The sequence below is a fragment of the Sinocyclocheilus rhinocerous genome, unplaced genomic scaffold, assembly GCF_001515625.1.
Source record: "Sinocyclocheilus rhinocerous isolate Xijiao unplaced genomic scaffold, SAMN03320098_v1.1 scaffold591, whole genome shotgun sequence".
Taxonomy (NCBI): Eukaryota; Metazoa; Chordata; class Actinopteri; order Cypriniformes; family Cyprinidae; genus Sinocyclocheilus; species Sinocyclocheilus rhinocerous.
Window position 1 is genome coordinate 113223 of NW_015641476.1, and position 12605 is coordinate 125827.

The following is a 12605-nucleotide window of genomic DNA, read 5'->3' on the forward strand; positions in this document are numbered from 1 at the left end:
ATTGATGATTTTAATGAAAGCTTGATTTATTAATATAGCACTCCCAGGTAAGGAACTCTGTAAGGAGCACTCTGTCTATTCACAAGCAATTTATTACAAGAGCAAACAATATTTTCATTGTTTTAAGAGTTAATAGTGAGAGTATATAGTACAAAAACAGACCGAAAAGACTCCAAGACACAAATATACAGGAAAAAGAAATCTGTATTTGAATAAAAATGACCGGATACAACAATTAGATTTCTCATAAAACTAATAACTGTACATACTGCTTTTGACACAAGTCAACATTACAACTTAAGCTTGTTTACAGAAATCTCTTTTTGTTTCTTTTTCTTTGTCGTCTGGTCCTTCGAGCCCTTGATTTGGCTTTTGACTTGGTCTTGTAATTGGGAGAAGAAGGCTTGAGAGGAACGCAGAGCCTTATCCATGCCATCATTCTGTCAGAATGTACAGGGGGAGAAAATATTATACACATAAACAAAACCACAATAATGTAATTGGATTCATTAATGCTGCATTTGACTTGGTTACTGACCGTGAGTATTTTGGCTTTTCCTCCTTTAGTAAGTTTCTTGAGAGTCTGTTCAACCTCAGTTTTACTCTTCTTCTTATTCTTGTCTCCTTTCATCTCCTCTTTGAGTTTCTGTCTCTTCTCCCGCTCTTTAATCTTCAGATGCTTCAGTTTCTTCTTCTTCCGTCTCTCTCGTTTCTTATCTGTAGTGGTTTTTTCTGTGTCTCCGAGTACGTCTCCTGCCTTATTCTTCTCCTGAGATAAGGGAATAAAATGCATTGACATCTAATGAAGATTCTGAGATCTAATTTGTGTAAATGCTTCACTCAAATACTACAAAGCAAACTCTTTCGTAAACACTTAAAAGTGAGGTTTTCTGATAAACTGGAAGTGATGCGAGCAGGCCACATGTCTCCTGCCTTATTCTTCTCCTGAGATAAGGGAATAAAATGCATTGAAGATTCTGAGATCTAATTTGTGTAAATGTTTCACTCAAATACTACAAAGCAAACTCTTTCGTAAACACTTAAAAGTGAGGTTTTCTGATAAACTGGAAGTGATGCGAGCAGGCCACACAAACCTTAATCTCCTCTGGAGCCAGCAGTGTGGCGTCACTGGCATTGACTGGAGCCACTTCCTCCATAGTAATAGAAGGCAAGTTGGAAACCACTTTCACCTCAGGAATATGCTAAACAGAGAAATAACACATGAAGAATGACTCGTCTGAACATGTTGTACAGAGAGATGAACTTAGCAGAACAGGAATCCATTTTACATGTTTAGGCCAATATATTTAGTTTTAATAAACCGCTAAATTGAATGTTTTTTTTTTTTCCATTTTATAGGTACATAGCTTGAAATCTTTTTTTTTTTTATCCACGTCACACATGCAGGAATACACTATAGCTGGCTCAAGCCATAAGGAGAATTTAACTCACTGGTTTTGGTGTAAAGTGGAAGTTTGATAGCGCATCCAGTTTAAGGAAGAGTGTGTCCATGAGTTTCTGGATTTGTACATGCGCTGGGTTCTCTTCCTCTTCCTTCTTTTCCTGAAGTCCACAAAAAATATATATTATATATTTGTATTCGCAAGGATTATTCCATGCGCTGGGTTCTCTTCCTCTTCCTTCTTTTCCTGAAGCCCACAAAAAATATATATTATATATTTGTATTCGCAAGGATTATTCATTTGATCAAAAGTAACTGTAAAGCCATTTATAATGTAAAAAAAAGTTTCCATTTCAAATATATGCTGTTCTTTTGAACTTTCTATTCATCAAAGAATCCTTACAAAATGTATAGTTTCCACAAAAATATTAAGCAGCACAACTGTTTTCAACATTGATAATAAGAAATATTTTTTCAGCATCAAATCCATATCGCTGAAGACTGGAGTAATGGTTGTTGAAAATTCAGTTTTGCCATCATAGGAATAAATTACATTTTAAAATATATTTAAATATAAAACAGTTGTTTAAATTGTAATAGTATTTCACAATATTACTTATATATAATTTTTTTTAAAGATTAAATAAATGCAGCTTTGGTAAATATAAGAGACTTCTTTCAAAAGAGCTCTTAATCATTCCAAACTTTTGAAATGGTAGTGTATTTAAATGGTAATTTATATGTAAGTGAATCACAATTTCAGACATCATTCAAATTATAACCTAAAAGCCTGGTTTCACAGACAGGGCTTAGACTAAGCCAGGATTAGGCCTTAGTTCAATTAGGACATTTAAGTAATGTTTATGAATGTGCCTTAGAAAAAAACATTACTGATGTGCATCTTGAGACAAAACAAATGCACTGATATATTTTAAGATCAGTCAGTGTAAGTTTCTTTTAGTTGAAACAGCTCAGACTTATATTTTAGGCTGCGTTTACACTTGGCATTAACATGCGACCTGTATCCGGATGTTGTCCACATACACATTGAAAAGACAAGTGTAAACGCGCTTCTGATCGGAATGTTATCCGATCAGCGTGTCCTGGTCCAGAGGTAGTCGAGGACGCATTGTGATCGGATCTCAGTGTAATCGCAATCCAGCCATCGTGTCTGCATTCGCAGGTCGACGATCGGTTATCCAGATAGAAAAGTCAGTTGATGTTGCCAAGTGTAAACGCGCTGTGTTCTGATTGACTGATGATCCGATCTGCTTGATCGGATCACGGTGATCACATGTTAATGCCAAGAGTAAACGCAGCCTTAGTCTGGGACTAAGCTTAAGCCTTGTCTGTGAAACTGGGGGGAAATTTTTTATACCTATACATAAGTATGAGCAGGAGGTGAAATGAGAGACACAGCTGTGGACAGGACTCGCCTGTGTCTGTTTGATATATTCTTGCTCATAAACTTCGGCAATACTCAGTTTGCTCTTCTCATGGTCCAGAGTGAGTCTCTTCTTAATGCCAAGAGTAAACGCAGCCTTAGTCTGGGACTAAGCTTAAGCCTTGTCTGTGAAACTGGGGGGAAATGTTTTTATACCTATACATAAGTATGAGCAGGAGGTGAAATGAGAGACACAGCTGTGGACAGGACTCACCTGTGTCTGTTTGATATATTCTTGCTCATAAACTTCGGCAAGACTCAGTTTGCTCTTCTCATGGTCCAGAGTGAGTCTCTTCTTATACTCAAACACCTCCTCTTTAGGCTTCTCTTTCCTTACCACATCATCCCACACCTGAGACACAACCACAATACTGCCAGAGCATCCTGGACACTGAATAAAGATTGAGAGCATAAAAAGAGAAATGTCACTATTTTTTTTTACCCACACTCATATGTAGTAGTATTATATTACTATTTGCATATCTTTATCATTAATTATACTTATTTAGAGTTTAAAAACAAAACTCCCATAGAAAATGAATAGAGAAATTAAACATGAATAGAGACATTTTTAGAGAAAGGTACGTCACATATATTAAACTCGCAACCACAAAGTGAGACTGTTGCACATGTGTGGCCCGACACGCGTTTCAGCTTCTTTAACGTTAGAAAACGTTCTGTTTTAAATTAACAACAAAATATTTAAATAATTTAATGTGCACCTAACCTGAGAAATAGCTCCGGGTGTGCCGTGTTGCTGTTTAGTAACTGTAAGCAGCTCTCCAACGTGCTGCCATCTCCGTTCGCCATCTCAGCACCCTCACATGGGTTTCTGCGTACGCTTGGTAAATACAACCTTCGGAAACAATGTTGCGTTCCACATAGAAGGTTCCATATAACCTTATAACCTAACCTTTCTTTTTACGATTTAATGGTTTTTAGTTTACCATAATCCTGTTTTTAAAATGTGATGGGGTTCTTGTGGAGATAGAACAAGCCTAGCTATTACACATGAGATTGTTATCTAGTAAACAGTGACACTTTGATTAGGCTGTTCATTTGTGATCATTGCAAGAAAAATTGGACGATTCCACTTCATTTTTATGGTGTACTTGATATTCTTGGCTTTTGCCTTTTTTCTTTTTTTTTTCTGATGTAAAGATTTTCTTTAGTGACTTAATAAATTATTAATTTAAGTTCGTTTGATCCGTTGGCCCTTTACAAGCTCACACATTCAAAATGTGTACAAATATTGTAAAGCTTGTTAAATTTTCCTCTTTTTGTATTTATGTTTGTGGGGTACACTAGGTGTTTTTGTTGTTTTTTAAATGATGATTACAACAATAGAAGCCAAAATAAGCTCAGTTAAATGCATGTTTTAAATGCTATAATAAGTTTTGCTGTGTATGAATGTGAATTGAAATCCTTGCAAGCCTCTCATCTGGCTCTCTATGGAACAGACAGATTGGAGCTTTCTTTTTTTGCCTGACAACAACCATGTATTTGGGAGACAAGTTGGCTCATACCCATCTCTCCACTGTAGTCAACCCCCCGCCAAATAGAAAGCTGTTTTTGTTCTCAAGCCTTAAATCTGCCATTTTTTCCTTTTTTCTTTTTTTAAAAAGAAAAGAAAAGAGATAACTAGAGGAGTGAGATTAGGAACCAATGTTTGTGGGCTTTCTCACTTGTGTTTTCTCCAAGGTCCTGTTTGAATTTTCCAGCTTCAGCACTATTAGAATAAAAGTTTTTTTTTCTTTCTGATGTTTTAAGCTGTTTTTGACATTTCAATTCATTTGGCAGTCTGAAAAGGAACATAAATCTTTCCAGAGAAATTCACACTCTGCCTGTCAAAAAAAAAAGACATTTTGAATGACTTCACATTTTGCCCATGCTAGATTTTGGCTTTTATGCACAGTAGTTAAAAATAACGTATTAATAAAACAATATTACATGTTGCTCTGAATCGAACATGAAGAAAACAAGCATCAAAGAAATCTGAAGCTAGTTTAAATGTTTTTAGGGGAAATATCTTCAACGGTGCAAGGGATATTATCACGCTTCCTAATGATATTCTGTTGAAGCTTGCTTGTCTTTTTGTAGACATAATGTGAAAACATCTGCCCGGATTAATCATGAGGCAAGAGTAGCTGCATGGTAATTGTTTTCAGTATCCCAAAGGCAGCTCATCCTAATTGCACATATTCAAACCACATGTCCAGTTTTATCTGGGGCATTGGAAGCTGTTTATTGCCTTAGCCTCGAGAAATACATTTTCTCAGTCTACAAGAGAAGGGAATTAAGTATCTAATATTTTCTAAGCTAATGTAGTATTGATTTCATTGTCATATTATTATTTATTGTCGTATGACAACATTTAAGGCATTAGCTAATTGTTCTCATTTGCATGTATGATCTAACATGCATTAACTTCCATGTACACCCAACAGCATCAGGAAAAACAGATTAATTAAAAACAGGTAAATCTCTCGTATGTAATGTCATATGGACAATCTGATCGGACAGTGATGCATCATTTGGGCGAAATTATCCTTCAAAACAAGGCCTGAAAGAAATGGCTTTGTGTAAATGACATCCCACGAGTCATCAAGGATAGTGGATTTGTAAACATCTGTATACTAATTGTTAGTTATGATTGATGACATATTAAAAAGGACAGTTATTAGCAAGAAAGCTAAAGATTAACGCTTATATCTCTAATTGCACACGTTGCAGTTGTATGCATCTTACTCCTTGACAGCTGTCGTGAATAAAATCCATCATAGACTATTTTTGTTGTAATTATCGTTCAGGATTTAATGCATCCATATTGTCATTTCATCACTCTTGAAGTTACAGGTCTCTCGAGGTGTGCATTGCACACCTTACCTTCAGTGAGGGCATTGTCTCTGACTGTACCCGTCAGTCAAGGTGTCCCTCGGTCATTATGGAAGTTAGGCAGGCTGAATCATGTGGCTATCGCAGTGCCAGACCTAGAGAAAGCCACAGCACTCTACCGTGATGTGCTGGGGGCTCAAGTAAGCGCCACTGTGCCTCTCCCTGAGCATGGGGTGTACACTGTGTTTGTGGAACTGGGAAACACCAAATTAGAGCTTCTGCACCCTCTGGGAGAGAAAAGCCCTATTGCAGGATTCCTGCAGAAGAACAGAGCCGGGGGGATGCATCATATCTGTATCGAGGTAAATATTAGATTAGGTTAGATCGGTAGTTCTCAACCTTTTTAGAACCCCCACCCCCCAATGTCCAACGTAATATTCAAATACTGGCTAAGATGTTTCTTCTAGTGTTTCAGCTGTAATTTTGACACTGCTGCTTTTTAAAACTTTTTTTTTTATCCTATTAAATTAATGAAACACAATTTGAAGATTCTGATTCTGTTTGTTTAAAAAAAAAAAAAAAAGCTATTCAGAGAAAAGTAAATATGATTTGAGAACCAATGGGTAAGACAATACTCATCTTTTAATACTCAAATTTGGTTTAAAGGTTTCGGAATTTATTTGTTATTTTTTTTAAATAAATGGATAAAAATAAGACACCTTTATATATACATTTCAGTTGTTATCAAAAATTAAATACTGGTATACAATATTAAATTATTTTATCTGTTAATTCTTGCTTTTACAATATTCCAATATGAAAAAAAAACATTAGATGGGATAATACTAATAATAATAATAATGAAAATTCAGAAACTAAATGTCTTGTGAATCGATCACATTGCAGGTGTCTTCACAGTAAATATTGAACTTGTTTCATAGTTTAGTGTCAGTATCCATAATGTTGCCTGTTCAATTGCAGGTGGATGATATCAATGCTGCAATAGTTGATTTGAAGGAAAAGAAAATCAGACTGCTCTCCCCAGAGCCACGGATAGGAGCTCATGGCAAACCTGTGATGTTCCTCCACCCTAAAGACTGTGATGGGGTTCTTGTGGAGATAGAACAAGCCTAGCTATTACACATGAGATTGTTATCTAGTAAACAGTGACACTTTGATTAGGCTGTTCATTTGTGATCATTGCAAGAAAAATTGGACGATTCCACTTCATTTTTATGGTGTACTTGATATTCTTGGCTTTTGCCTTTTTTCTTTTTTTTTTCTGATGTAAAGATTTTCTTTAGTGACTTAATAAATTATTAATTTAAGTTCGTTTGATCCTTTGGCCCTTTACAAGCTCACACATTCAAAATGTGTACAAATATTGTAAAGCTTGTTAAATTTTCCTCTTTTTGTATTTATGTTTGTGGGGTACACTAGGTGTTTTTGTTGTTTTTTAAATGATGATTACAACAATAGAAGCCAAAATAAGCTCAGTTAAATGCATGTTTTAAATGCTATAATAAGTTTTGCTGTGTATGAATGTGAATTGAAATCCTTGCAAGCCTCTCATCTGGCTCTCTATGGAACAGACAGATTGGAGCTTTCTTTTTTTGCCTGACAACAACCATGTATTTGGGAGACAAGTTGGCTCATACCCATCTCTCCACTGTAGTCAACCCCCCGCCAAATAGAAAGCTGTTTTTGTTCTCAAGCCTTAAATCTGCCATTTTTTCCTTTTTTCTTTTTTTAAAAAGAAAAGAAAAGAGATAACTAGAGGAGTGAGATTAGGAACCAATGTTTGTGGGCTTTCTCACTTGTGTTTTCTCCAAGGTCCTGTTTGAATTTTCCAGCTTCAGCACCATTAGAATAAAAGTTTTTTTTTTTCTTTCTGATGTTTTAAGCTGTTTTTGACATTTCAATTCATTTGGCAGTCTGAAAAGGAACATAAATCTTTCCAGAGAAATTCACACTCTGCCTGTCAAAAAAAAAGACCTTTTGAATGACTTCACATTTTGCCCATGCTAGATTTTGGCTTTTATGCACAGTAGTTAAAAATAACGTATTAATAAAGCAATATTACATGTTGCTCTGAATCGAACATGAAGAAAACAAGCATCAAAGAAATCTGAAGCTAGTTTAAATGTTTTTAGGGGAAATATCTTCAACGGTGCAAGGGATATTATCACGCTTCCTAATGATATTCTGTTGAAGCTTGCTTGTCTTTTTGTAGACATAATGTGAAAACATCTGCCCGGATTAATCATGAGGCAAGAGTAGCTGCATGGTAATTGTTTTCAGTATCCCAAAGGCAGCTCATCCTAATTGCACATATTCAAACCACATGTCCAGTTTTATCTGGGGCATTGGAAGCTGTTTATTGCCTTAGCCTCGAGAAATACATTTTCTCAGTCTACAAGAGAAGGGAATTAAGTATCTAATATTTTCTAAGCTAATGTAGTATTGATTTCATTGTCATATTATTATTTATTGTCGTATGACAACATTTAAGGCATTAGCTAATTGTTCTCATTTGCATGTATGATCTAACATGCATTAACTTCCATGTACACCCAACAGCATCAGGAAAAACAGATTAATTAAAAACAGGTAAATCTCTCGTATGTAATGTCATATGGACAATCTGATCGGACAGTGATGCATCATTTGGGCGAAATTATCCTTCAAAACAAGGCCTGAAAGAAATGGCTTTGTGTAAATGACATCCCACGAGTCATCAAGGATAGTGGATTTGTAAACATCTGTATACTAATTGTTAGTTATGATTGATGACATATTAAAAAGGACAGTTATTAGCAAGAAAGCTAAAGATTAACGCTTATATCCGCACGTGTTCAATGCTAAGCTTTGCTAGTTTGCTGATGAAGACTTGATTTAAAGTAAATGAAAATGATAGCATCATTTTAAGATCAATTCCCCACACAATAAAGCTACGATTGCTCTATCTCTCTCTCTCTCGGGTGGGGTTTGTGGTGATTTAGCCCCGCGCTGCAGTGGAGCGCCCCCTGCTGTTCTCTAGGTCCTGCTCGTCAGGCTTCTGTTCTCTTCAGTCTCCGGGACGCGGTGTCGATGCGGTTACCACTCTCTATACCTCTAAAAACACAGGACTTCTATATATGAACATCACGACATCAAAGGTTATGCAGGTAGGCTGGTTTTCTGTGTTATGTTTTCCCCCTGTCTGAATGTTTACTGAAGCGTGTGGATGCGGAATGAAGTGATGCGCTCGTGAAGGATACGGCAGGATTTCATCCTCTCAGTACAACATCAAGCCCGCTGCTGCGAGCACGTATTCAAGATGATAGTCGTTCTTCCAGAGTCGTCCTCCTCAGCCGTCTTCCAAAAATGAAAAGCGTTGTTACAGTGAAAAAGATGGAAAATGCGCAAATTGAAGGCTCGTCGGTTTGTTTCTTTCATTTTTGTATCCAACTCCTTTTCATTCGAGAGCTTCTTTGCTGTGACTATTCACTTTCTCATTAAGGACCACAGCTGAAAAAAAAGGTTAAACGAAAACGTGGGAAGTCGTCAAAAAAGTTAGTCTAGTTTAAAAAAATAGTCTCATTTAAGTTTTACATTTTTACCTTGAGTCCTCAGAATGTAAAAGATTCTATCTATCTATCTATCTATCTATCTATCTAGAGTAGTTGACATGAAATATTTTATTTTTTAAATGTTTAAACTATAATTCATGTTTTTAAATGAATTATTATTTTTAATAATATGATTATTTTTAAATATTATATATTTAAATAATAAATATGCAGATACTAGTGAATAGTAATAGTAAAAATAAATAAATAAATAATAAAAGGTTTTACTGGTGTGGTGAAAAGCTTAACAGGGTCTCCCAAGATTTACAATTTTCTTTATACGCCTCTTATGTAAATTTTGACCTACAATCTTCATATACTTGTTCATGGAAATGTCAGATTTTGTTTTGTTTACAATTACAAACGGACCTGCTTGGTCAGTAGCCAGTGGAGTCTGATTAATAAATCTGTTTGTACAGGGAATTTTGCATTCTGTCCTGGTATAAATCTTCCTTTAGCAAATGACACATAAAATCATGATTAGATGGTGAGATTCTAATTGTGGAATATAAACATAATTATGTCCTGTCCTTCAGTTCTGGCTGATTTGTAGAGCTTATCATGATCATGCTAAATCAAGCATCAAATTCAAGCCTCAAGCTGGAAATCAAGCATCATGCTGCTGCTGTAAAAGATGAGCTCCTTTTTTGTCCAGAGAACAATAGCCAGCCCACTCCCCTGAACCGATCAATGAAACCATTAGGACTAGAAAATAATGTGCATATTCTAAAAATATGCTCATAAAGTGGCTAAACTTGTCATAACTAAGAACAAAATAACAAACCGCTTCAAGCAATAAATTAACACTCATGCTATAAGTCTGCTCATCTTTGTGTGTATTGCTCAAAGTAGTTGATCTGAAATGAAACATAATACAGAGGGGTAGAGAGACAGTTGAGGAGTGGTAGGGAAGAGAGAGTCAGAATGAGTGTTTTGACATTTCAATTCATTTGGCAGTCTGAAAAGGAACATAAATCTTTCCAGAGAAATTCACACTCTGCCTGTCAAAAAAAAAAGACCTTTTGAATGACTTCACATTTTGCCCATGCTAGATTTTGGCTTTTATGCACAGTAGTTAAAAATAACGTATTAATAAAACAATATTACATGTTGCTCTGAATCGAACATGAAGAAAACAAGCATCAAAGAAATCTGAAGCTAGTTTAAATGTTTTTAGGGGAAATATCTTCAACGGTGCAAGGGATATTATCACGCTTCCTAATGATATTCTGTTGAAGCTTGCTTGTCTTTTTGTAGACATAATGTGAAAACATCTGCCCGGATTAATCATGAGGCAAGAGTAGCTGCATGGTAATTGTTTTCAGTATCCCAAAGGCAGCTCATCCTAATTGCACATATTCAAACCACATGTCCAGTTTTATCTGGGGCATTGGAAGCTGTTTATTGCCTTAGCCTCGAGAAATACATTTTCTCAGTCTACAAGAGAAGGGAATTAAGTATCTAATATTTTCTAAGCTAATGTAGTATTGATTTCATTGTCATATTATTATTTATTGTCGTATGACAACATTTAAGGCATTAGCTAATTGTTCTCATTTGCATGTATGATCTAACATGCATTAACTTCCATGTACACCCAACAGCATCAGGAAAAACAGATTAATTAAAAACAGGTAAATCTCTCGTATGTAATGTCATATGGACAATCTGATCGGACAGTGATGCATCATTTGGGCGAAATTATCCTTCAAAACAAGGCCTGAAAGAAATGGCTTTGTGTAAATGACATCCCACGAGTCATCAAGGATAGTGGATTTGTAAACATCTGTATACTAATTGTTAGTTATGATTGATGACATATTAAAAAGGACAGTTATTAGCAAGAAAGCTAAAGATTAACGCTTATATCCGCACGTGTTCAATGCTAAGCTTTGCTAGTTTGCTGATGAAGACTTGATTTAAAGTAAATGAAAATGATAGCATCATTTTAAGATCAATTCCCCACACAATAAAGCTACGATTGCTCTCTCTCTCTCTCTCTCTCGGGTGGGGTTTGTGGTGATTTAGCCCCGCGCTGCAGTGGAGCGCCCCCTGCTGTTCTCTAGGTCCTGCTCGTCAGGCTTCTGTTCTCTTCAGTCTCCGGGACGCGGTGTCGATGCGGTTACCACTCTCTATACCTCTAAAAACACAGGACTTCTATATATGAACATCACGACATCAAAGGTTATGCAGGTAGGCTGGTTTTCTGTGTTATGTTTTCCCCCTGTCTGAATGTTTACTGAAGCGTGTGGATGCGGAATGAAGTGATGCGCTCGTGAAGGATACGGCAGGATTTCATCCTCTCAGTACAACATCAAGCCCGCTGCTGCGAGCACGTATTCAAGATGATAGTCGTTCTTCCAGAGTCGTCCTCCTCAGCCGTCTTCCAAAAATGAAAAGCGTTGTTACAGTGAAAAAGATGGAAAATGCGCAAATTGAAGGCTCGTCGGTTTGTTTCTTTCATTTTTGTATCCAACTCCTTTTCATTCGAGAGCTTCTTTGCTGTGACTATTCACTTTCTCATTAAGGACCACAGCTGAAAAAAAAGGTTAAACGAAAACGTGGGAAGTCGTCAAAAAAGTTAGTCTAGTTTAAACATCAAATTCAAGCCTCAAGCTGGAAATCAAGCATCATGCTGCTGCTGTAAAAGATGAGCTCCTTTTTTGTCCAGAGAACAATAGCCAGCCCACTCCCCTGAACCGATCAATGAAACCATTAGGACTAGAAAATAATGTGCATATTCTAAAAATATGCTCATAAAGTGGCTAAACTTGTCATAACTAAGAACAAAATAACAAACCGCTTCAAGCAATAAATTAACACTCATGCTATAAGTCTGCTCATCTTTGTGTGTATTGCTCAAAGTAGTTGATCTGAAATGAAACATAATACAGAGGGGTAGAGAGACAGTTGAGGAGTGGTAGGGAAGAGAGAGTCAGAATGAGTGTGAGGCAGGGAGTGTGAGTGCTTAGGTGCATAATTGATGTGAGTGAGGTGCATAATTCCTGAGTGTGATCCCAGTTGGTGGTTTCGTCTCCACAACAGTCTCTTACCGCTCTCTTGTCCAGGCAACCTGCTCTTACACACACGTTCTATGCTGATGGACAAACACTGTTTGTAGAAGCATGTTGAGATGATATTTTTGCGTCAGTAGGACATTTACACATTTATCTCTTGCGGGAATTGAATAGAAACACAAATGGAAAAACCTTGGTGAGGTTACTCACTTTTGTGTGATTTTAGCAAAGGAGTATTTAGTCTGTTCTTCCCCTGCAAACTATATTGATAATCACATAAAAATATAATTACATTT

The 12605-nt window shown here is 36.3% G+C and overlaps 2 protein-coding genes across 2 annotated transcripts; one reads left to right on the forward strand and one right to left on the reverse strand.

The window, feature by feature from the left end:
* Nucleotides 1-200: 200 nt before the first annotated feature.
* Nucleotides 201-3216, reverse strand: LOC107755010 (U3 small nucleolar ribonucleoprotein protein MPP10-like; the record flags this gene model as incomplete). Its single annotated transcript, XM_016571654.1, has 5 exons — nt 201-440; nt 539-769; nt 1095-1202; nt 1453-1563; nt 3061-3216. Coding segments are annotated over 5 exons (756 nt in total), but the record flags the coding sequence as incomplete, so codon positions are not given.
* A 2384-nt stretch (nt 3217-5600) lies between these two features.
* Nucleotides 5601-7412, forward strand: LOC107755054 (methylmalonyl-CoA epimerase, mitochondrial-like). Its single transcript, XM_016571695.1, has 2 exons — nt 5601-6043; nt 6663-7412. The coding sequence occupies exons 1-2, from the start codon at nt 5663-5665 to the stop codon at nt 6813-6815; spliced, it is 534 nt and encodes a 177-aa protein (XP_016427181.1). The 5' UTR covers nt 5601-5662; the 3' UTR covers nt 6816-7412.
* Nucleotides 7413-12605: the final 5193 nt, after the last annotated feature.